The sequence below is a fragment of the Penicillium cataractarum genome (assembly GCF_028827025.1).
Source record: "Penicillium cataractarum strain IBT 29864 chromosome Unknown utg000009l, whole genome shotgun sequence".
Classification (NCBI taxonomy): Eukaryota; Fungi; Ascomycota; class Eurotiomycetes; order Eurotiales; family Aspergillaceae; genus Penicillium; species Penicillium cataractarum.
The window spans coordinates 794,780-817,399 of NW_026622745.1; the positions used below are offsets into that span (position 1 = coordinate 794,780).

The following is a 22,620-nucleotide window of genomic DNA, read 5'->3' on the forward strand; positions in this document are numbered from 1 at the left end:
GATCTACGATTCCAAATACAAACAAGAAATAGAGATGAAAGTGACTCGAGGCAGAGAAAGCCTGCATAGATATACACATGATGAATCCAATCCCACCCGGTCTATTGATACAATCCACGCCAAACCCCCATAAAAACACAAAACAATAAAATCCCACACACAAACAAAGAATGTAAACTAAACAAAAACAAGGGTGATCAAAAACACTCACACCCACGATATTAGATTCAAATGAATACATCACATCACAGTCAATGAGCCTGGCCCTGAACTTGGACTTGGACTTGGACTTGAGCAGGTCCAGGTCCCCAGTTCCCAGGGATCTGCAAAGCCCGTAAGTGAGCCTTATACTTCTCCACGAACGGGTGGTTTCCGCCCCGGAAACTGCTCAGCAGTAACAAGAAATCTTCCGCCATGGCTTGCGGCGTGGATGTTGTAGGTAGTGATTCGGAAAAGTTGCCTAGAGGGGTTATTCCCGTGCCGAAGGGTGGGTTGATATTGCAGAGGATATCTGTAGCGCCGACGGCGATGTCGTATAGTTTTTCAGTCTGACGGGGATTGTTAGTGGGATCAATCATGGAGAGATGGAAAGGATGTTTTAGGGAGAAGGGGGGCATACAAATCCAATCCCATGAGCCTCCATCGAACTCAACCGCATCGAACGACACAACTGAATAGTCGATTCAGCAATCGACACGGCAAATCCAAACGTCAACTCCGGCCTATCAGACTGCGTCCTCAAAAGGCCATGATTCAAACACAAAAGCCAAACCCGATTCTGCACCCATTTCTGCGTAATAAAGACATCCGCAGCCTGAGTCTCGCGCAATCCCATAGCCAGCAGCGCATTATTATCATTCCCGTCAACCTTGGCCCGCTCAAACCAGTCATACCCCTTATACCGCTCCGCCTGACTGACTTGCTCGAGACTATCGTACATGGATAGAGCTTTGGCTTCGGTGAAGCGTTGGCAGTACCCGTTGCGTAGGTCGCAGCGCCGGTTCCAGCAGTGGATGAAGTCTTCGTCGATTGCGTCGAAGAGTTCCATTAGTCGGGCTAGACCCATCATGCCTTCGGCGTCTTTTTCGTTGTGCACGATAATTCCGGAGACGAGGCTGTGGGTGGCGTTGTGGAGGAAGTCGTGGACGGAGCGCATGCTGAAGCCGGGTTTGCCGGAGAAAGTGACGGGGTGTAGGCGTTGCAATGCATATGCTCTGTATGAGAATTAGAATATGAATTATAAAGCATGTTGTATGGGGATTAATACCTCTCCGTGATTGACAGGACTAGATATGTCCGTAGTCGCTGACCCTTCTCATCACCGGGTAAATCTCGATATGACTCTGGATCATTCAGTCCCAATGTCGACGCGAGATCGAGAGCTTCTCGTAGACGCAGCCACGCTGCATTATGCTGATTACTTCCAAACAAGCACCCAAAAAGGAAGAAACTCGTCAAAACAGCCTCGATGGTCGGGCTTTCACCAAAATCACAACAACTCCGCATCTTGGTAGCTTCATGCATCATCGATCGAGCCTGGTTGGCACGAGACGAGGTCGTCGCGCGCTCATTGATCTCAATAGGTTGCGTTAGCGAAAACGCACACAGGGATAGCACCATCGCCCCGAATTGGGTATTCTTTCGATGCTCCTGACACATCATCCGCGTGTATAACGAAGACCGACTCAACACGGGGACGGTCGGGTGAAGACGGTCAAAGTAGACGTCAAGCCAGGGAATCATATTCGCCTCGTTGATCGAATTCGGCCAGAATCCTTCCGGTTCCTGACTTTCCGAGGACTGTATTGACCCCACGGCCGGGGAATATGGGATCCCCTGGTGTTCGGCCGGGGGTAGATTGATGGTGGATACATCGGGCACGGGTTGGATAATAGATGGGAGAGAGGGTTTGAGGTAGATGTTGCTGCCGGGGAATTCAAAGACGGGGACCTGCGCGCCCAAATGATCTGGTAGCCAATATTCCACATCCGGGCGATCATTCCAGCCTACGCTGGTACCCGAAGAGTCGAGAGATGCCGTCTCGCCCGCCCAGGCGTCTACGACACCCGATGCTGGGCCGGAGGGTGCAAGGCCGGTTGTTCCCTCCATTGACATGGTAACCTGGCCTTGCGCCGGGGTCCACGATGCTCCGGGTATCGTGACGGACGGGCCCGGTTCCAGGCCAGAGGTTGGGCCATGATATCGGAAGGGTTCCTGCTTGGGGATGGGAGGTTCCTGGGGAGTACGAGAGATAATATGCGTTTGTTGCTGGCGAATTTGCGAGACACGACTTTAGACGAAGGAAGAAGCTTCTAGTTAGCGCACTAATTCGGGCGCGTGGCGCGAGTCATTTCCGACGTCGACTTACTGTCCGGTTGGCCCGCGCTTCTTCTGCGGTTGAAGGAATGTGCAATCAAAGCCCATTGACTGACACGCCTTACAGGGCTGCGATAGGCTACACTATAAGCAAACTATTAGTATTATTCAAATTTCCCCCTAGCGCCAGGCTGGGGGCCACGCGAAGGCGGAGGCCGTTGCGGTTTTCTTCTGGGGCAAAATCAAGTTAAGCATACCTTGATCTTGCGGAACTTGCATTGGTCGCAAGCTCTCTTTGCGATCGAGCCAGAGGTCTTGTTGCGTGTGCGGATGGCGCCGGTCGGACTGGCCGTCGGCGACCCTGAGCTCGTGGAATCCATGGCGCCTCCACTCCATCAAGCTGGGAGATCACAGTCTCAGTTTTCTCTCAGACTCGGACTCGGATCTTTTGAGGGGAGGGAAGAATGGGGGGGGGGGGGGGGGGGTCCAGGATGGTCCTTGTGGCTGAGTGGAACAAGGTTAATCAGAGGGTCCACAGTCATTCCCCGCTCAGTCACCGCGGAATGGAAGCGGTGTTTCAACTTTTGGCCCAAAATTGGGATGATTGGGTTGACATGTGCGAGTATCTCAGATAGATCTGGAATTAAATCATTTACTGTGGCGCTGATAAAATCATAGTAGAAGCTGTATAGCAACAGGAAAGTCCAAATAACCACGTTGGAGATGGTACAGCACCAAGAAAACTACTCCAACTCCGACGAGCTCCCCCACTTTTAGCCACGAGAATGACAATTGGAGCAGTTCTAGCTATTATCAATGGAGTATTGGAGTAAATAAGATAACGGCACGTCTCCCGAATTGCATATATAGTCGGAGGCTTGCCCCAAGGATTCCACCATAAAGATAAGTCACCCAATATTCAATATTCGAGGAAGCCAGGATACTTGAAACGATCAACATTATGGGCACCATTCAGCAACCATGGGAGCAGATCGTCTCTCAAAAACGTGCGATCCGAGAAAACCTGTTGGCGCCATATTTGGTCGACATTGAGCATCGAGTGCCTCGAGTCGATCGTGTGGATTACCGGACTCGTCGAGAGGATGAGCCTGAAGTCCAAAGGATCACCGATCTCGACCTGGCAAGCTTGTTGAAACGACTGGAGACGGGCGAGCTCACTGCGCACGAGGTTATTCACGCGTATATTAAACGGTAAGAAGAGATTTCGCAGAAGTAATCAGAAGATAAACCAAGTATAGCTAACACTGCTCAATTCTAGCGCCGTGGTAGCACACCAGTTGGTAAGACCCTCATCCTCATACCAGAATCACCTGCTAATTACTGGACTAGACCAACTGTTTAACGGAAATTTTATTCGACGAAGCCCTACAGCAAGCTCAAAAGCTAGACGACGAGTTCAGCAGCACTGGAAAGCTCAAAGGGCCCCTACATGGCATTCCCATCACACTCAAGGATCAATTCAACGTCAAGGGCGTTGACTCGACATTGGGATACGTCGGGAGATCCTTTCAACCCGCCAGCGAGGACGCAGTCCTAGTGCAGATATTAAAGGATATGGGGGCTATCGTCATAGCAAAGACGAATCTGTGTCAAAGTATTATGGTGTGTTGACCCTATTTCTACTCTTTCTACATGACTATACAGACGATGTGATAAACTAACACAATGCAGTGGGCAGAAACTGAGAATCCTCTCTGGGGATTAACCACCAACGCCAGAAACCCTGCCTTTACACCCGGTGGTTCAACTGGAGGTGAAGGCCCATTACTAGCACTGCACGGCTCAATCCTCGGCTTCGGCACGGATATAGGAGGAAGTATACGGATCCCCCAGAGTTTCGCAGGTCTATACGGCCTGAAACCGAGTGTAAGCCACCAACCCAAACCACATCCAATCCAATTCCACAAATTCAAACCAAACATCTATTCTAACTCACCAACAGAGCAGCCGCTTCCCCTACGAAGGCGTCCCCGTCTCAACCCAAGGCCAAGAACACGTCCCCTCCTCCATCGGACCCATGACCCGCGACCTCCCCTCCCTAACATACATAACCAAACAAATAACCTCCTGCACCCTATGGACACTGGATCCACGCTGCGCCCCCCTCCCCTGGAACGAAACACTCTTCACATCAACCCAATCCAAGCCCCTAACAATCGGCCTAATCCTAAACGACGGCATAGTCACCCCACACCCCCCAATAACCCGCACCCTCGCCGAACTCTGCTCCGCACTAACCGCGCAAGGCCACGAAGTAATTCCCTGGGATACATCCGACCACGCAGACTGCATCAAGATAATGGACTCCTTCTACACAGTCGACGGCGGCGAGGATATTCGTCGCGATATAGCCGTGGCCGGGGAACCGTATCTGCCCCACGTCCAAGCACTAGTGAACCGGGGCAGCCCGATCTCCGTCTACGAGTATTGGCAATTGAACAAGCGGAAACACGCTGCGCAGAAAAAGTATCTCGACAAGTGGACTACCACGCGGTCCAACTCTGGAAGACAGGTGGATGTCTTGTTAGCGCCGGCTATGCCGCATACGAGTATCCCGCACCGGACGTTTAGATGGGTTGGGTATACTAAGATCTGGAACTTTTTGGATTATACTGCGTTGACGTTTCCGGTTGATCAAGTGCGGAAGGAGATAGATGGGGTTGTGGGGACGGAGTATGTGCCGAGGAATGAGTTGGATGAGTGGAATTGGAAGCTGTGGGATGTTGATGCTGTGGATGGGTATCCGGTGAATTTGCAGATTGTTGGGAAGAAACTTGAGGAGGAGAAGGTTTTGGGCGCTGCGACTGCTATTGAAGGAATTTGGAAGAGTTATGTGGAAGGGAAACACGCAGAGTAGGAGGGATCTGATAGACTGTGAAGTTAATTGATATGCTAAAGAGTACTAAATTATCACATTTCAAAGTAGAGAAATATCATTCATCATTGATTTTAAATAAGACGCCCTCAACGCCATGGGGAATATGCTGCGGAATATCAACTTGCTCAACTCAAGCCTTGGGTGGCTGGAATAGCTCCGGCTTCATGTTAATCTTGCAGAGTTTCGAGATGCAACCACTCAGTTGCAGCAGCGACTGCACTCCATCCAAGATACGCATGTGCGTGAATCCAATCTCCTTGATGAATTCCAACTTGGAATGCTCCGAGAGCGTGGGAATGGTCTTGGTCACCCGGAACATGGTGCTAATGATATCGTGCGAGGAATATCCCAGCGTCCTGTATGACAAAATTAGAGATGTCTTTTCAAAGCACATACCAGTGGGAAAGGGACTTGTCTTACCAGAGCTCATTCAAAATCTCCAACGCAGCATCCACCTTCCCCTCCCAACAAGCCTTGATCATAGCCTGAACCTTGACGGGATGCGGGCTATCCACAACACGGAAGACATTATCGCCGCTCACAAAGCCAAAGCCCGACCAAGTACTCTGCAGGTTATTGATAGCCTGACGCATATCACCCTCGGCACTGAAGACCAAAGCCGCAATTCCATCCTCGGAGTGTTGGACCTTTTCCGCCTCGCAGATCTGCAGCACTCGCTTGACGACCTGGGCGTCGGTCAAGCGAGCATAGCGGAGGATTGCACAACGGGATTGCAGGGGTTCGATGATTTTGTTCGATTGATTGCAGGCAAAAGCGAAACGGGTTGTCGTTGAGTAGATTTCCATTGTACGTCGGAGGGCTTGTTGAGCACCGGGGGTCATGCTGGGGCATGTGAGCAAAGACTTGTAAAACATGGTGAGGGTCTGTCTGTCGCTGTCTTACCTATCGGCTTCGTCGAGAATAACTAGCTTGTGCTTGCCTGGGGGCAATGTGACCTTTTTCTGGGCGAAACCCTTGATTCGGTTACGAACGACGTCGATACCTGAGTAAAGAGTTAGCAACCATCATCATGCCTCCATTCTCCTTCTCTCAACTGACCTCGCTCGTCACTAGCATTCAACTCCAAAACAGCCTCCTTATAGGCATCCCCGAGTAATTGCCTAGCCAGACACAGAATCGAAGTGGTCTTTCCAATACCCGGCATGCCAGAGATAATAACGTGAGGCATATTACCATCCTTGGCAATAATCTTCAGCCGTTCCACCGTCTCTGTGTTACCGACAATATCATCGAGGAAGATCGGGCGGTACTTTTCAACCCTGCAGAGAGAGAGAGAGTAAAAAGTCAGCTCGGTGTCCTTGCATCAGTCACGGTCAATGGATACTGACCAGGGGAGCTCATAGTCTGCAGGAGAACCTGCAGTAACGGCTCTGAGAGCATTGCGCTCGGCAGTCTTGGAGGATTCGGCTTGCACCATGGTGTGGGATGGTTAGGATGATGGTCGTGGGGAAGAAAGCGGGAGAGACGCGAAAGTGGACGCGTTTCGCGATAAGCGGATAAGAGCTTCCTTAAAGGGTGATACTACAAAGGTTGAATTAACGGACATAGTAGAGAATGAGAAGTGATACTAAGCTTACTAGTGATGGATCCTTTTATTTTATACTACTAGTCTAGATCTATTCAAGTTGAAATATGATCAAAACCGAAGTCTTGAAGGAAATGGAGTTCGTGCATTATACATACAAAGAACACCCATCAGGGGGATTTTCTACCAAGATAAAATCTATAAACTATTCGATAAGCTCTTCCTAGACAAACGAAAGTAATGAGACTAGCCTATTCCCAATGCTGAATCTAGTATCGTTGTGTCTGACCTCACAGCTTGACCACTAATTTCCACTTTGACGCGCCGCCGCATCATCTTCCGTTCGCGGCCATCTCCATCTATTTCTCCCCCTCAATATTCAACCTCCAGCACCTCCACAACATACCAGCCTATCCTTACCACCCACACAGTGTCCAGTCAACACTTTACCATCTCTACACCCTAAAATATCCCTCCAGACTCGACCTGACTCGTCAAGTCCGTCCACTCACTTTCCACAACAAACAACCACCTCGGCGCGCTTGTCCATCTCCAAAATAACAAGCTACACAAGCTCCGCTCTACAAACCACCAACACAGCCAAAAAAGCCTCACCCAGTATTCCTACCAAAATGCCAAACATCTCCCAACCCTCCGTCCGCCGCACCCTCTTCCACCAAACCCTCAGCCGCCGCCCCGCCTCCACAGGCCCCCCAAATAGCCTCAATCCAACCGCAAACCCAGCCACAAGCATACCCACAGGCCCAAGCATAGGCATCCAACCAAGCAACACCAACACAACCAACACCCTCACAGCCCGCTCCTCCCACCACCGTCTAAAACCCTCCTCCTCGGAGACATCCCGCCCCATTAAACCAACCGAGAACAGGGAGATTGTCGTCCGGGATAAGAATGGCGGGTATAAGTTGGATGTACCGTCGCTGCCGCATGCGCTTGTTGGGGAGGATGGGGAGGAGTTGGGGGGTCTTGAGGCCGAGGAAGAGGGGGAGGCTGGGTTGGATGTGGAGTTGAATGGGAGGGATAAAGAGAGTATGTTTGATATTTGCTGCAGGTGGATTAGGAGGGGAGCTTGAGCTAACCGTGTTGCGGGATAGAATTCGAGGCTGCGCTTGTTGAGATGGTTATTCGCCATCGGAATCGTCAGTCTAGTGGGGAGCCGGATGGTAAGTCGCTTTCTTTTCTTGAATGTTCGAGAGAAGCTGTAAGGTTACTAACGTTATTGCTAGAAATCTTGAATATTGTCCACCAGAGTCTACGCAAGAAAGTCGCTTCCCTGGACGACGACAATTGGATGTTCGAACCGGAGAGAGATGTACGATTCTAAGTCCATTCCATCTACACGCTGTGATACCATTGTTCAAGTCATTACACCGTCAATTGGGTATGTCCACTACCAAGCCAAGCTTCAAGCTTCTCTTCAACCACCTCCACCGTCGCCTTCTAGTCAAGCTCCATGTTTGAAGGAGGAGCCTCGACCTTCTTCGCGGGTCTCCCACCAACCTGACCCTGGCCCTGACCCTGACCACCGCCAAACAACATGCTACCCATCATATCCAACAACGGGTTCCCTTGCCGGGGAACCTTGATCTTAAAGTACTGCTCGCCAATCTGCGCCAGGAAATCATCCCAAATACCCACCTCCCGGATCTGCGCCGCATAATGCGCCGTCAGCTGCTTGTACATATCCGCACTAACCCGCTGGATAGTGAGCATCAGCAGGCTGAGGAAGTTGAGCAGCGGGAGCGCGGGGAAGAGGCGAATGTCGGAGCTGGAACTGCTTACGTCCTGCACAGCAAGGGCAGGGTTGGCAGTGGAAAGACGCGAGATGAAGATGAGAAGGGCCTTGTTTGCGCTGCGGATGTTGCCGGTCAAGAGGTAGGGGAAGACTGCGCGCGATGCGTACAGGGCGGCCGTGTGCGGTTCATCGTGTGTGTACCACTCATACTCGAGCTTCGCCAGTGTCTCTGCGGACTCGGACGTTCCCAGTACCAGGTGTCTCTCGGCATCGTACGGCTCGTTATCTGTACATTATCAAGTTAGAACCTCATTAATAGCCCGATACCCAGATACCCTAATAATCCAGATATCCAAACCAAACAGCCATCATGATGTCCACTAACCTTCAGCATAGACTGAGCCCACAGCATGGTGTAGCTCGGGATCTCCACGCTCCAAAGGACCATGCCGTCCACTCCACCCAATCATCTCCTGAATATAGCGCTTCCTCGTAGGTTCTTCCGAGGGGAACTCACGCAGAAGCTCAATCAGACGCTCTACCCAGAACACGTAGAAACATTAGCATCAACGCACTTCCACCACTCCAACCACACCGATCCAAGATCAACTCACTCTTCCGCGCCCGACCCTCCGTATCATTGTCACCCCCCTGAATCTCCCACTCAGCCTTGTTATAAACATCCACAACCAACATAATCGCCAAATCACCACCACTAGCCGACGCACCCTGCTGAGAACCAGCCCTCAACAGAGCCGTCGCGCCGCCCGCCAGCAACTCCGCCGCCGCATCGTAGTTGGACTGCTTGATGTAGCGCGCAGCAATGACACGCAGTTGCTGGTGTGCCTCGTAGTAAGCGCCCGCCGCGATCCTAGAGGTGGAAAAGAGAGAGGGTCAGTTTGAGGGATGTACGGGTTAAGCGGGTTGGACGTACTTTTCTCGCTGGCGGGCGATGGTCTTGTCGATGCGGGAGGTCATTGTCGAGATGGCGGGATGTCTCGGACAAGATGGACCGGAAAAGAGAACAGGCGTGAGTGCTATGCAAAGTGTTGAAAGCAGAACCTCAAGCTCGTTGATGGAGAGAGTCCGCGGGGCGTGCAGAGCACAAAGTTGGTGGGGAACGGGAGTCCAATCGGCCGGGCCTTTTCCCCGAGCTACTTTGAGCTGTTTGCGCTCGATCCGGTTAACTTCTTCTTCGACGATTAAGCGCGACGTCAATAGAAGATATTCAGCCTTTGCTTTTTATTACTGGTTTGGCAATAGCGCAGCTATATCAAGTCACGAATTCTTGCGACGATTGCTAGGACAGCGCTGGATCTTACGGCTCATCATTCCCCAGGGCCGCCCTTAGAGACGCTGATATTGGCGCAGCAAGCTCAAGCTTGTCTTTGGGACAGACCTACGAGCGCATTTCCACGACCTATTCAACAGATGTCTGAGAATAGCCCTTGACTGTCATCCCAACCTCAGTCCCAAGGGCCGGCGCATACCCATTGCGCCTGGAGGAACTCCCAGATCACGATTGATCCCTCCCTTCCACAGTCACAACCATGAACCAAGCAACCTTCGACATCCAACCCGTAAACCGCTTCGGCGGTTCAAATACCACAATCCGCAGACCAAAGGTAAAAATTGACCCACAGACCTGCTAGAAACCCCATCCCTTTCACCTTGAACAACCAATCTAAGACCGATATATAGGAAATTGCGTGCTTCTCCTATGATCAGGATCGCCGCTTCTCCCTGGGTGATGCATCTATCGCATACTACTACCCACCAAGTCTACCCGCAGATCTGAATATCGGGTTTGATACATTTCAGAAACTGAATGATGCTGCGGATGAGCATTTGGATGCGTTGCTTGATACTATAGTAGCGATGGAGAAGGAGACGGGGAAGATGTGCGAGACTGATATTGTGACGTGGCGGGGGATGTTGACCAAGGTAAGTGGATGGAGGCTAGTGGTTGTATTGGAGAATACTGACTCGTGTATAGATTTTGACTGCCCCGTTTGATATGATGAATGGGTGGGTAGTCCGTTCGAATCTAGATTTAGTGGGTAGTTTGGCTGACATGGCTTCGTCTTCTACAGGTTTGAGATGAATGCAACGTGTTATCAGGTAAGGCCGACCCTAAGTCCAACAACAGAAGCATCAAACTAACCTCGAATAGGGCACAATGTGCGTATCAAAACTAGTGCTACAACATTCCACAGTATTGACATAACATCTAGATTCATCGAAGAAAACAACTCATACAAAAACCGACAAAAAGAACTACAACGAAACCAAAGAATGCCCCCGGGGATGGCATCCCAAGAACTCATGATGTACTGGGGTATGAAATCACACTATATGATCTATCAAAGTTGCCATCGGGCTAATATGCTTGTTTCAGGCTACAAATTCGAAGTTCTATCCGTCCTCCGAAAACCATGGGACCCATGCACCCGCGACGAAATCGAAAATCGACAAAACGAAGTCGTCAATAATAGCGCCCAATACTGCTCAGTCGTCAAAACGGGCATGGGAAATGTGCGCATGGTCCTTGGCGGCGAAGTCGATGCTGGTACATCTTTCCACACAACCCTGCCCTCCTATTCATAATCCTTCCATCCGTTTTGTATGTGATACTAACACTCTCATCTCTAGTCTGGGACTGTAAACCCGACAGAAAAGAAGATCCCATCCACTGGGTCGAACTCAAAACCTCAGCCGAAATCCGCAACGACCGCGACATGCTCAAATACGAGCGGAAACTACTCAAATTCTGGGCCCAGTCATTCTTACTCGGTGTCCCCAAGATTATCGTCGGATTCCGCGATCAGCAGGGTATCGTGCATCGTCTGGAAGAACTCGAGACTGCTAGTATTCCTGGTAAAGTGAAGAAGGTTGGTCGGGGGAGTTGGGATGGGAATATTTGTATTAATTTTGCGGCGGCGTTTTTGGAGTGTAAGTCTTGTACCGTGTTTGAGAAGTTGTTGAGACTTGATATTGTTTAAGGGTTGGGCTTTGGCTAATGCTTTTTCTGTAGGGCTGAAACAGGTTATCCAAGGAGACGGGGTTTGGAGGATACGAAAGGTGGAAAAGTCTCATGTCATTGAGGTTTATAAGGTTGAAGAGTCTGGGCATGGTGATATCCTCTCGTCTACGTTTAAGACGTGGCGAGAGGGCTCAATGGAGGAGTGAATGGCTGAATTGAGTGTGTGACTATAGATGAGATATGTATGAACTATGTGGTATCCTCAAGATGCTAATACTCTGCACTGAATCCTCCAATTCCAACTTATGCATTCAACTTGCCCTCGGAATCAGCCTCCAGGGCCTCTCCCTTCTGAGCCTCCAGCTCCCGCTTGCGAAAGTACGCATCTCGCTCCGCTTTTCGAGCCGCAGATTTAACACCTCGCTTGTGACTATAACTCTTGAGATGAATCTCCCACTGTTCGTCGCCAACCACAGTCTTCCCGCATACATCACAGGTAAAGCTCTTCATAGCGGATCCAGGCTGCGCCTGCGCCTGTTCTTCCTTAGCGCCGAGCACAGTCTTCGCCAGCACGGAAAGACTCTTCGGATCCGGAGTAGTTTCACTCTGCAGCATCGACTGGACAATCTGCTCTGAGGGATCCGTAATGCATCCACCCCATTGACTCACATTGCTGGTGTCAAGAAGATACAACCGCCTCGTCATGTCCGCCTCCGCGAGGGCCCGCCACAATTTATTGCGAATCCACTTAACCTGCGATCCACCGTATTGCCTCGTCGCAGTCCGAATAGACTCGATACACCTACTGCGCAAAGCCAGCAGCTCCTCCTCACTCATCTCCGCCTGTCGACGCGCTGTAAAGTATGGAGCCAGCTCCTTGAAGCCAATAGACACCCACACACCACGCGTAAGATCAACCGGAATCCCCTGTGCCTCTTTGCTTTGCAAAAAGTCAAACATAGTCTCAGCCTCGGCGAGTAAACCTTGCTGAACCATATCATCAACACGCGCATCCAGTCGCGCATTAAGAATCTCCTTCTCAGCATGAACCCAGAAGATAAGGGTGTTCTCAAATCGCAGCAATCCCTCCTCTTGCGAAACAGCCTTCTCCTTTTGAATCTGCTGTTCAGCATAAATCTCCGAAGCAGGCCGTCCAGTCTGGAAATAAATTTCCAATGACCGGCGAATCTTCCTTGCATCTTTCGGGTGCCAGCGCGCCGCCATAACGGGATCAACCTCCTTCAATTTCTCCATTAGGATTTCCGGCGATGAATCAAGGATAGGCCATTTCTCCGATGTACAGGGTACTTCCTCGTAGGCTTCCACACCATCTTCAACGTCAGATCCCTCCCCGACTAATTGATCCTTGAACAGCACGGCCTGGGTATAATAATGGGTGCCGCCGACGAGAATGGGTAATTTGCCCCGACTCCGGATATCCTCGATAAGACGCAGTGCCTCCTTTTTAAAGTGACTGATCCGCCATGCTTCGGCTTCGAGATCGACACAGCTTAATAGGTGGTGTGGGACGCCCTTGCGTTCGGCGATGGGGATTTGGTTCGTGATGATTGGGAGACCGCGGTACATTTGCATCGCGTCGCCGTTGATGATTTCTCCGTTAAATCGGGCGGCCAAGTCCACGGCGAGCTGTCTGTACCCGTTAGTCCTTGTGCGCGGGGATGGATAGCTAGCTAGCTAGCTGATGGTGGGTTTGGCGGGGTTGCTCTTATTACCTTGGACTTGCCGGTGCCCGTTGCGCCGACGACGGCTATGAGGGGATCCATGAGTGTTCTGCGAGGATTGAATGATCGAAAGGCTGAGAGCATGCCGAGCTCCACATGTTGCCTTTGCGTGGCAGGTAGTTTGAAGATCAGAAGCCAGAATGCGAAGAAGAAAAAGAATCTTATCGCGGGGTTCTTATCGGGCATTACCTCATCCGCGATGGCGAAGACGCTAACATCACAGTCTAGTTTCATTGTCGAACCACCTCGGATGTTACCTTGTTGGACTGAACAAGGCTGTGACTCACCTTGAACTACTCCTGAATTCACTGTCCTTTTTGTATTCAAAATACAGCCCTCGTTCGGGTCAATTCCTCTCCACCAAGAGCTTCCCCCACCTACACCATGGCCAAGCCCGCCCCATCAATCGCAGTCAAGGACCTCTCCTATAAATTCCAAGATGGCTCCGAAGGCCTGGAGCATGTTACCCTCGATCTGCCCGCGGGAAGTCGAACCCTTCTAATCGGCGGTAAATCCCACCCTCTCACCATCTCATCCTATATCACCCCGCTAACAGCACCCACAGCAAACGGCGCAGGCAAAACCACCCTGCTCCGCCTCCTCTCCGGCAAACGCCTCGCACCCACAAACACCGTCTCCGTCGGCGGCGTCGACCCCTTCAAAGACAGTCTCGAAGGCGTAACCTACCTCGGCGTAGAATGGGTCCTTAACAGCATCGTCCGCACAGACATCGACGTGCCTACCCTCCTCGCCTCCGTCGGCGGCAACGCCTGGCCCGAACGCCGCGACGAACTAGTCGACATCCTGGACATCGATCTGCGATGGCGCATGCACGCCGTCTCAGACGGTGAACGGCGCCGCGTCCAGCTCGCAATGGGCCTACTCCGGCCGTGGACTGTGTTGTTGCTTGACGAAATCACCGTGGACCTGGATTTGCTTTCGCGGAGCAACTTCCTCGCGTTCTTGAAGAGGGAGACCGAGTCTAGACCCTGTACTATCGTTTATGCGACGCATATTCTGGATAATTTGGCGCAGTGGCCGACTCATCTTGTGCATATGCATTTGGGCAAGGTTAGGGCTGAGGGTCCCTTGGAGACGTTTTATGATCAGGTGCCCGATTGGACGTCGGAGAATAGTAGGCTTGGTGAGTTGGTTCTGAAGTGGTTGAAGGAGGATTTGAAGGCTCGGGGTCCTAGGAATGGGGCTTCGGGTCAGGCGAAGACTTATGGGGCGAATGATGGTATTGGTGGATATGGGTTGGAGAAGAGGAGTGAGTAGGAGATACTCCTCGTCTTCCACTAGGTATCATTCTCCCGGTTTTTGTCTGCCCTTTTGAGTTTTTCTTTTCTTCTTCGATGCAACGGGAGGAGTCTTGTTAACAATGTGCCATTCAACAATCATCGGGTTCAACCACCAGGGCATGGGCGGGGTTTTGTGGGCATTTGGATTTTGCAGCGGAGGCTTATATTCAACATTTGGAGTTTTTCAACCATGACTCATAGAGGATTCTGATTTCTTTGATTTACTATGTTTTGCATCCATATATATGGAGTACATCCCTTACGAATGTTATGTATGCCATGCAATTTCGAATCGATATTCAGTAGACTGATTGATTGACTATCAAGATACAACTTATAATACACACTGCTTCACTTAACCTAGCCAATGCTCAGGCTGCTTCCAAATAAGTGGATGATCATCATCTGGATAGGCATAATCAGGAACTTCCTTTGCCCGTGGAATAACCGGGTCGAATCCTTCTATCGTTTTCAACGCTGGCAGTTTCTCATCTTTCTCAGCTACCAGCGTCTCCAATAGAGCATCGACGTCCAAATCCGACTGATGTCCAAAGTTAAGCACTGGGTTACTCTCTTCTCCCTTCCCATAGAGCCTAAGACTTTCTAGCGAGCCCGGCAAACGATCCACAAGAGAGAGCGATTCCGCACCGAGTCTATTCGGCCCTATCCCCCGTGCCAGAAAGCAAAGCGAATGAACTCCCAACCCCAGGCGTTTCAATTTAGGGAAATCCATCAGACAAATATCCACCGGCACCGTTTCAAGACTCGTATCGAGTTCGGCCATCTCGCCTTCCCACGCTTCATCATACACCAAGTCCTCGTCCTCGTATAACTCCTCATGACGCTTCACACCATACATTCCATAAATCTCTCGAGCAGACATATTATCCTCAATATCAATATCAAGTTCCTCTAACGTATACCGGTGTTTCCAGAGAGATCTCACCAGTGGTGAAAGCTCGGTAATAGCCAGCCCTTCAGAACCAGCACGCCCACCGATAGTCCATGTAAACTTGCGCAGCGCTTTAGAAGAGTCAATCATAAAACAGAAATCACTCTCCCCGAGATTCGAACGTGTAACGCGAATATCGCTATAATTCGCCGAATTTGGCGGCGGAGGGTTCCCGGCCTCATTATTCCATTCAGCGATCACGAAGGAAACGGATTCCAAAACCGGCAGTCGTCGAACAAGATTCAGTCGCTCGTGGTAATTCTCGCAGGTATTATAATGGAAGCCATTATTACCCATTGACCCTTGGGCGGGAAGGAAAAGGATCTTTTTGAGGTTCTGGAGATACGGAAGTGTGCCTCGGGCCGTGTTTGCACGACGGAATAGTGACAGTAAAGAATACCCTTTGATATAGCGATGATATTCTCCAATAGGGCAGACTGAAAGGGACTCCAGGTTCGGTGCGGTAGTAATCAAGAGCGCTGCGACGGCTTGCTTAAATGCCATGCCGGCAAAGCGGTTATCAGAATATCTGGTAGATCTTATCAGATAAATGACTGACTGACCAGCCAAAGAAACAAAAGGCAAATGGGGAATCACGTACGTATATCGACCGTCGGGATTTTGCAGCAATATATGCAACACCATTTGCGCCTCGTTACCCTCCATAAACCCAGCTTTCTCGATAGCCATCTTCAGACTTTCCAGATCATCGATATCTAGCTGTCTCGGCTCCTGAGGTAGGATACTAAAGTCAGGAGCGCGATCACGATCAAAATGCACATCCGAACTCCCATGAACTTCCAAGTGTCGAAGTTGACCAGCAATCTCAGGAGATTTCACGAAAACCAACAAGGTCTGAAAGGCACTCTCAACATCCCGGAACTCAGCTCCCAGTCGTAGCTCTCGATATTTCTGCTCCTCTTCCGTATTACAGGCCAGATGAATACCTCGAGCTCGCTGAGGAAGAGCTATCGCGTCTACTCGTGACTGGGCATGGATTCCCGTCCTCCACGCTCTCCCGAGTAAAGGGCGTTGCAGGGATGGTGCATGGATAGCTGTGCGGCGGGTAATTTGTCGACAGACCACTCCTGATAAAAGAAATCGACCAGGAAACCCCATTAGAGACCGGTGGGGTGATCTCAGGCTCATGAAGAAATCAAAGTGAACAGCGAGAGGGGGGGGGGGGGGGGGGGGGGGGAAGGGGGGCACCCTAACGTTCAAAGAGTCGGCATTGGCATTGGCATTAGCATCATCCTGGTTCTAGATTAATACCGCTAGCCCGTTTGATCAACACGACGATTTATGAACGTTTCTCAGCACAGCCATAATAAGTGACCGAGTCTTTACAATCACAGTATGATCCTAATAGGAGGAATTCCAAGGCAATTCTAATCTGTGATAGGTCTAATTCTAGAATGGAATGATGGGAGATTTTTAAACACAAAACACAAAGGTTCAAAACGATAAAGCGGATACGGCTTGCAGGCAAAGTGTAGAAGGGGTTTCCACCAGTTGGACAGGATAGGACCACTGAACACTGACTTCGCAAAATAATAGCTATCAGGGAGATCAACACCTTAGTATACACAATTCCATACATACATCCCATTATGTGTTATGTACAGATTTTTACAAAACATGACAGTCTACACCCACTCATCCTTCCATACCAAATTACACCACACTACACAATCTACAACCCCCAAAACCAACCCTCTCCAAAAACCCCCATCTACTTCAAACCCAAAGCAAACACCTCATCACCAACAAGGCAAGAATACGAACAGAAAATAAAGTAGGGCAGAACCAAAGATATGAGTTCGAAAACTTAGAAGTTTAAAGGCAAGTCGACATTCGAGCACTCGAGACTCCGAACCAGGGAAGAACCAGGGAAGGGAACCAGGGACCAGCCGAGCCCGCTAAAAACCAGGACAAATGACATTTGCAACAAAGACATCGAGACATGGGAGGAAGGAAAGAAGAGACAAGAGAAAGCTGGAGATGGGGAAAACGGGGAAGAGGGAAATAGGTAGAGTAAAAAAGTAGGGACATCAAATAGAAGGGAAAGAACAAAGCAACATTAAGAGACGCAAAGGGGAAAGAAAAAAACAGGATTCTAGCGCTGCAGGTCGAAGGGGGCAAGGGGAAGGAAAATTTGATCTCCATTTCCAGTTTCAAGAGAAACAAGGAAAGCTTAGAACCGATGTCCGAATCGAGACTATACCGGATATCAAAAGATCAGATATAAGTTTATCAGATCCAATCCGAACAGACCCAACCAAGCCAGCGGTAGCTCCAACACAGGAAACATTGGAAATCGAGATCGAGAAGAAAAATGAAACAAAAAGGAAACCGGGGAAACAAATAAAAAGCCTTCAAGACCGTCCATAATGCATCCCTGTTGTATGTCCCGGGGAATGTCGGGAGAACCAAGAGCATCAGGCAAGACAAGCCCATAAGCCACAAAGTTCTCCCGAATATCCAAGATCCAGATCCCATTTCCTCTCCCTCGACCGGCGGAGCTATGCAGCCTTCAATCCCCGGCCAGACTTGCAAAGGGTATCACTTTTTCCTCCCAAGAGCATGTCGCAGACACCTCCAAAATCAAAACTCCAGGTCCATGGACCTCCCCACCGTTGACGTGACAATCATCAGGCTTCACCCCGGTTACCGACACCCTTCCATTTGTAATAATGCGAATGATCTTTTTTTCCCGTTTTTCTGGCCATGAAGGAGAAAAGCCATGAAGAAGAAGAAAAAAAAATGTTCCATATTCTGCGTTTGCACGTCCAGGTCCCTTCTCTCTCTCTCTCCGAAACCTCATTTCCATGTCGCACCTTTCTCGTCACCTTCACTCGTTTGCCTCTTCTTTCCACATACTCCCTCCACAAGTCCAACTTCCCCAACTCGACAAAGATTTGCAGTTCCTCACCATGGCTGCTGCCGCTAGGTCCAAAAAGGTGTACAGACTTAGCAATAGGCAATGGGACCCCTCCGTGCTCTTGTGTCAGAGCCCACTCGAAACATGATAGGTTGTCGGATCGGTTAGGCCATCGAATACTCACGCACTGGTGCGGAACGCATTAACAAACAGACGTGTCCCTTCGCGGAGGTGGTATCAATCGACTCAGTCGAGATGAGCCATCATCTCCTCTTTCGATAAGGGCTTGAAGTTGTTGATGTCGAGACCTTGTGCTTCCAGAGCGGGACGAGCGTGAGGGGGGACGATTTGGGCGTTCAACTCGGGGGCAATCGAGAGTTCTGTATTATTGTTAGTTTCGAGCCCGCATGAAAACTTGGACGAAAAAAAAAAGAAATGCGCAGAAAAAGCAAAGGAAGAAAAAAAAAGAAAACATAAAGCTAAAAAATATCGGTTGCACTCACCATGTCGTGTAAAGTTGAAGAGGGCGGGCATGTCCTTAGGCGGGTTGTTGTGGTGTCGCGAATCTGGTAACCGGGTGGCCGGATCCCGCAGTTCGTCGAAGAAGGGATGGCACATGGCTTCGATGGCAGACAACCGTTGGGTAGGAGTGTATTCCAAAAGGGCCGAGATGAGGTCAATGGCCTCTGGGGGTGCCTTGCGGAAAACCTGCGATCGGTCAGCATCGATAGATCGGAGTCTCCCGTACTGGCGATTCATGCGACCGAGGGAAAAGAGGCAGAAATATCAGGGAACATACCTTGTTGAAGGGATGGGGCTTGATTTGAGGGAACTTGTGCTCCATGTAATTGGGGTTCATGGTGCGAATCTGCTCACGAGTCGGAGTGCCGAGCACCTTGATGATTTCCACCAGCTGATCGATACCAGATTCACCGGGGAAGAGAGGTTGACCCAGCATCAGTTCGGCCATCACACAACCAGTCGACCAAACATCTGCAGAAGGAATTAGCCACGCCGGGCCGGTGGAAAAGAGAAGGGTATGAAAGGGGGGATGGGGGAGAGTAGAACGACGTACCGATCTTCGTTGTGTAGTTGGTAGCACCGAAGATCAACTCTGGCGCTCGGTAGTAGCGAGAACAAATGTAGGAGACGTTGGGCTCGTTTTCAATGAGAATCTTGGCGGATCCGAAATCGCACAGCTTCAGGATACCGGTATTGGGGTCCAAGAGCAGGTTCTGGGGCTTGATATCGCGATGGCAGATGCCTTGTGAGTGAATGTAGGCCAGCGACCGGAAAAGTTGGTAGATGTAGAGCTTGACCTCCAACATGGGCATTGTCGTCTTCAACTTGTTGAAGTACCGCGATGCGCGGTACACGGTCTCGGGGACGTATTCGAGGATAAGATTGAGGTAGACTTCATCTTTCTGCAGTCACGGGACAATACCAAGTCAGCCGGAGCGGCGGAAAGTGAAGGTAAGAAAAAGGGAACGAGGAGGGGAGAGAAAGCCAGAGCCAGTTGGGCGGAAAGAGGTAGGGAGAGAAAGTGAGTCCGTCACACACGTACCCTGTCACCGTTAGAGTAGTAGAAAGCCTTCAGTTCGACGATGTTGGGATGGCGCACGATCCGCATAATCTGAAGCTCACGATTCTGTAAAGCAACAAGACAAATCGATTAGCCTGAGGGGGAGGTTCTCCAGCATCAGAGGATATCCGCCAGCGTCCGCCTTACCTTGAACCGCTTGTCTTGCAAGACTCTCTTGATGGCAGCGTCCTCGCCGCTGGGGGCCATCTTAGTCTGAAACACGACACCGAACGATCCATTGCCGACGATCTTGCACTGGGTATAGGAGATCTCCTTGTGCTCGCCCGTCAGGCCATCTTGGACCTTTTCGCGGATGACCTCTGCGCGGGAAAAGAGGGAAAGAGACGTCAGTGAAACACGGACCAGCGAGCGCAATTGACCACGACCAAGGACTTACCACCCATGCGCAAACTTGGGAACAACCCAGGTCGACTCTGTGACATCTCTTGGGGGATGGGGGGATGGGGGGATGTGCTATTGTAGAAGAGAAAGAGAATCCGTTTTGGGCGAGGTGTAGGTCGGTGGTGGAGTAGCTTCGGAGGGGGGGGGGAGGGGTGTGGGAGGAGTGGGCGGCAGGTCCGAACGGGGCGAGTTGAGAAGAAACGGCGAGCGCCAAGAATGCACGAAAGAGAGAGGGAGAGAGAGAGCAAGAAGAATGAAGAGGGAAGAAAGGTGGGCAAATAGCAGGATAATGTTTTGACCAATGAAGAGGACGTGGAGGAAATAAGACGGGTTAGACTGGGAAGGTTAAGTGTGGTGGATTTGGGGGGGGGGGGAGAGAGAGGGAGAGGAGGTCACCTGTTTGGTTAGTCAGAGGGAGAGTCAGTTGGAGGGTCCGGTGGGTAAAGTTGGGTAAGATTGGTAAGATGATGGTTTTGGTGGTGTATTAATGGGTATTGGGTAAGAACCGGGTATGCCTCTGTATAATATGATATTGGAATATTGAGGGGATGGGGAAGGGAAAATATTGGGTCGGAAACCGGGGTGACGTACGAAGAACCACTGGCTCAAGTGGGAAATATTCTTCGTACAAAAGCTTACCAGCAAGAGTACGATAGATGATAAGAAAAAAAGCAGAGGGGCTGAAAGCAAAGAATTAAAGAGGAGGGGTTGGGAAAATAGCACGAGTGATAGGGAAGACGGGAATTGTGGCAGTGGTCGTGGCAGTGTACGGAGTATGAAGTACTGATATAGACAAAAGAGGGGGGCGCCAAACAATTACAAGTTCAATGATCTCTTATGCTTCTTAGAAAAAGGGCAAAAAAAAGAAATATGAAAAGATCTAGCCTCCCATTATGCGTTCCATTCCGGCTTTATAGACCCTCCTTTGAATAATGGATCATGCCCTGAAGAAAGAACATGAAGGGCGATCTGATCTCTCATCATCTCCATCGCCCCCACCCCTAAGCTGAAAGAGCTGGAATATTATGGCTTGATTATTTGCCTCTCATGATTATGATTATGATCTCGTCAATAATGGTGCTTTGGCACGAAGTACACATGCGGTGGCTGGGCAGGTATAGAATACATAATACCATAATGATGGTATAACCGATACGACCCCCGTCTGAGCGGTATTCAAGACGGAGATGATATCATCGGAACGAGGGGTAATCACCAATACACAAATACAACAATACATACCGGCGCCTGGAATTTGAGTGTTCGCTGCCTTCTTTTGCTCTCTCTATGGCAGTTATTCATTAAAATATCTACAGTACTTACTGTATACGGCAGTGGTATTCCCAGTATAACCGCGTACTATTGATGACTCTATAATCAACCCCTATACCTAAATATAGTCCGTCATACTCATATCTTTTCCCCTCTCCAACCATCCAAATGACCAAACAAGTCGGAGACACTGATGTTCCGCGGTCGGGTGACCAGCCGTGATTTTCGCAGGAACCCCGACGATTGGCTACACCCGCCTCGTGACCACGATGTCATCGAGTCCAGCTGACTTGAAGAAGCTTGGGCCATGAGGTGGCCCGTGGAAATAGTTCCGTAGTTCCACAGTTTCCATAGTCCTTAACTAAGTCAACTAAGTGGTCATTGCTCCAGAGTCCAGAATCGAGAATCCGAGAGAAACAAAGCTAACTACCGTACGGAGTATACTACTGGAGACCTAATTTTATACTACTCCTGATATCTTGACCACGTTTTTCAATCATAAAGTATATAGTTGTTCCTGGCGCTAAATAGCCACAGTACCACATTGAAGACTATGCTGGAATAATGTGGAGTGTACAGTACCTAGACTAGTCTCCTTTCATTCAGAATATATCAGAGTTACTCTACCGAGTAGTCTTCTACCATATCCGATTTTGAAATTTTAACAGCATGGCTATAGCTTAGCCAAGATCAAGCTCGAGGTCTAGTCCTTCGGCTTAAGCTGTAGTGGAGTTTTCATTCTCCGTTCTCCGTACGGGAAGTATGCGTTGGAGTTTCCCGAGCCCATCATTTGCTCTCGGCTGCACGGTCTCTATTTTCTTAATACTTAATACTGTATTTTCTTTTTTTTCTTCTCCCCCCTTACTGCTGAGCGATAACCTTTTATCGTACCGACGGGATGGAATCACCTACGAAAGTAGGTACTTCTTTGTAACTACAGTCCCAAATCTAAAGGCATGTACATTGTATCCTAGACCTCGTACTGTAC

General features: G+C 50.0%; 10 protein-coding genes across 10 annotated transcripts; 4 read left to right on the plus strand and 6 right to left on the minus strand.

Moving 5' to 3' along the window:
- Positions 1-251: 251 nt before the first annotated feature.
- N7496_010935 (CeGAL family transcription factor) lies at positions 252-2,696 on the minus strand (the record flags this gene model as incomplete). The annotated part of the gene is made up of 5 exons (XM_056703848.1): positions 252-548; positions 620-1,214; positions 1,268-2,290; positions 2,369-2,460; positions 2,574-2,696. 5 exons carry the CDS (start codon positions 2,694-2,696, stop codon positions 252-254), a joined length of 2,130 nt encoding a protein of 709 aa, XP_056549808.1.
- A 581-nt stretch (positions 2,697-3,277) lies between these two features.
- N7496_010936 (Amidase) lies at positions 3,278-5,194 on the plus strand (the record flags this gene model as incomplete). Its single annotated transcript, XM_056703849.1, has 5 exons — positions 3,278-3,528; positions 3,596-3,617; positions 3,667-3,939; positions 4,009-4,203; positions 4,280-5,194. 5 exons carry the CDS (start codon positions 3,278-3,280, stop codon positions 5,192-5,194), a joined length of 1,656 nt encoding a protein of 551 aa, XP_056549809.1.
- Positions 5,195-5,345: 151 nt separating this feature from the next.
- N7496_010937 (replication factor C subunit 4) lies at positions 5,346-6,653 on the minus strand (the record flags this gene model as incomplete). The annotated part of the gene is made up of 5 exons (XM_056703850.1): positions 5,346-5,571; positions 5,636-6,058; positions 6,119-6,218; positions 6,275-6,495; positions 6,565-6,653. 5 exons carry the CDS (start codon positions 6,651-6,653, stop codon positions 5,346-5,348), a joined length of 1,059 nt encoding a protein of 352 aa, XP_056549810.1.
- Positions 6,654-7,393: 740 nt separating this feature from the next.
- Positions 7,394-8,106, plus strand: N7496_010938 (uncharacterized protein; the record flags this gene model as incomplete). Its single annotated transcript, XM_056703851.1, has 3 exons — positions 7,394-7,811; positions 7,877-7,945; positions 8,009-8,106. The coding sequence occupies 3 exons, from the start codon at positions 7,394-7,396 to the stop codon at positions 8,104-8,106; spliced, it is 585 nt and encodes a 194-aa protein (XP_056549811.1).
- A 116-nt stretch (positions 8,107-8,222) lies between these two features.
- N7496_010939 (protein GET4) lies at positions 8,223-9,495 on the minus strand (the record flags this gene model as incomplete). The annotated part of the gene is made up of 4 exons (XM_056703852.1): positions 8,223-8,803; positions 8,903-9,055; positions 9,132-9,388; positions 9,452-9,495. The coding sequence occupies 4 exons, from the start codon at positions 9,493-9,495 to the stop codon at positions 8,223-8,225; spliced, it is 1,035 nt and encodes a 344-aa protein (XP_056549812.1).
- A 572-nt stretch (positions 9,496-10,067) lies between these two features.
- N7496_010940 (DXO/RAI1 family decapping nuclease) lies at positions 10,068-11,706 on the plus strand (the record flags this gene model as incomplete). The annotated part of the gene is made up of 8 exons (XM_056703853.1): positions 10,068-10,142; positions 10,219-10,461; positions 10,514-10,545; positions 10,611-10,654; positions 10,691-10,855; positions 10,916-11,086; positions 11,170-11,469; positions 11,552-11,706. The coding sequence occupies 8 exons, from the start codon at positions 10,068-10,070 to the stop codon at positions 11,704-11,706; spliced, it is 1,185 nt and encodes a 394-aa protein (XP_056549813.1).
- A 97-nt stretch (positions 11,707-11,803) lies between these two features.
- Positions 11,804-13,476, minus strand: N7496_010941 (tRNA dimethylallyltransferase; the record flags this gene model as incomplete). Its single annotated transcript, XM_056703854.1, has 2 exons — positions 11,804-13,147; positions 13,234-13,476. 2 exons carry the CDS (start codon positions 13,474-13,476, stop codon positions 11,804-11,806), a joined length of 1,587 nt encoding a protein of 528 aa, XP_056549814.1.
- Positions 13,477-13,626: 150 nt separating this feature from the next.
- Positions 13,627-14,520, plus strand: N7496_010942 (putative ABC transporter; the record flags this gene model as incomplete). The annotated part of the gene is made up of 1 exon (XM_056703855.1): positions 13,627-14,520. The coding sequence occupies one exon, from the start codon at positions 13,627-13,629 to the stop codon at positions 14,518-14,520; it is 894 nt and encodes a 297-aa protein (XP_056549815.1).
- Positions 14,521-14,898: 378 nt separating this feature from the next.
- Positions 14,899-16,644, minus strand: N7496_010943 (uncharacterized protein; the record flags this gene model as incomplete). The annotated part of the gene is made up of 1 exon (XM_056703856.1): positions 14,899-16,644. The coding sequence occupies one exon, from the start codon at positions 16,642-16,644 to the stop codon at positions 14,899-14,901; it is 1,746 nt and encodes a 581-aa protein (XP_056549816.1).
- Positions 16,645-18,622: 1,978 nt separating this feature from the next.
- Positions 18,623-20,401, minus strand: N7496_010944 (GSK family serine/threonine-protein kinase; the record flags this gene model as incomplete). The annotated part of the gene is made up of 7 exons (XM_056703857.1): positions 18,623-18,756; positions 18,880-19,084; positions 19,176-19,369; positions 19,452-19,800; positions 19,941-20,024; positions 20,106-20,278; positions 20,356-20,401. The coding sequence occupies 7 exons, from the start codon at positions 20,399-20,401 to the stop codon at positions 18,623-18,625; spliced, it is 1,185 nt and encodes a 394-aa protein (XP_056549817.1).
- Positions 20,402-22,620: the final 2,219 nt, after the last annotated feature.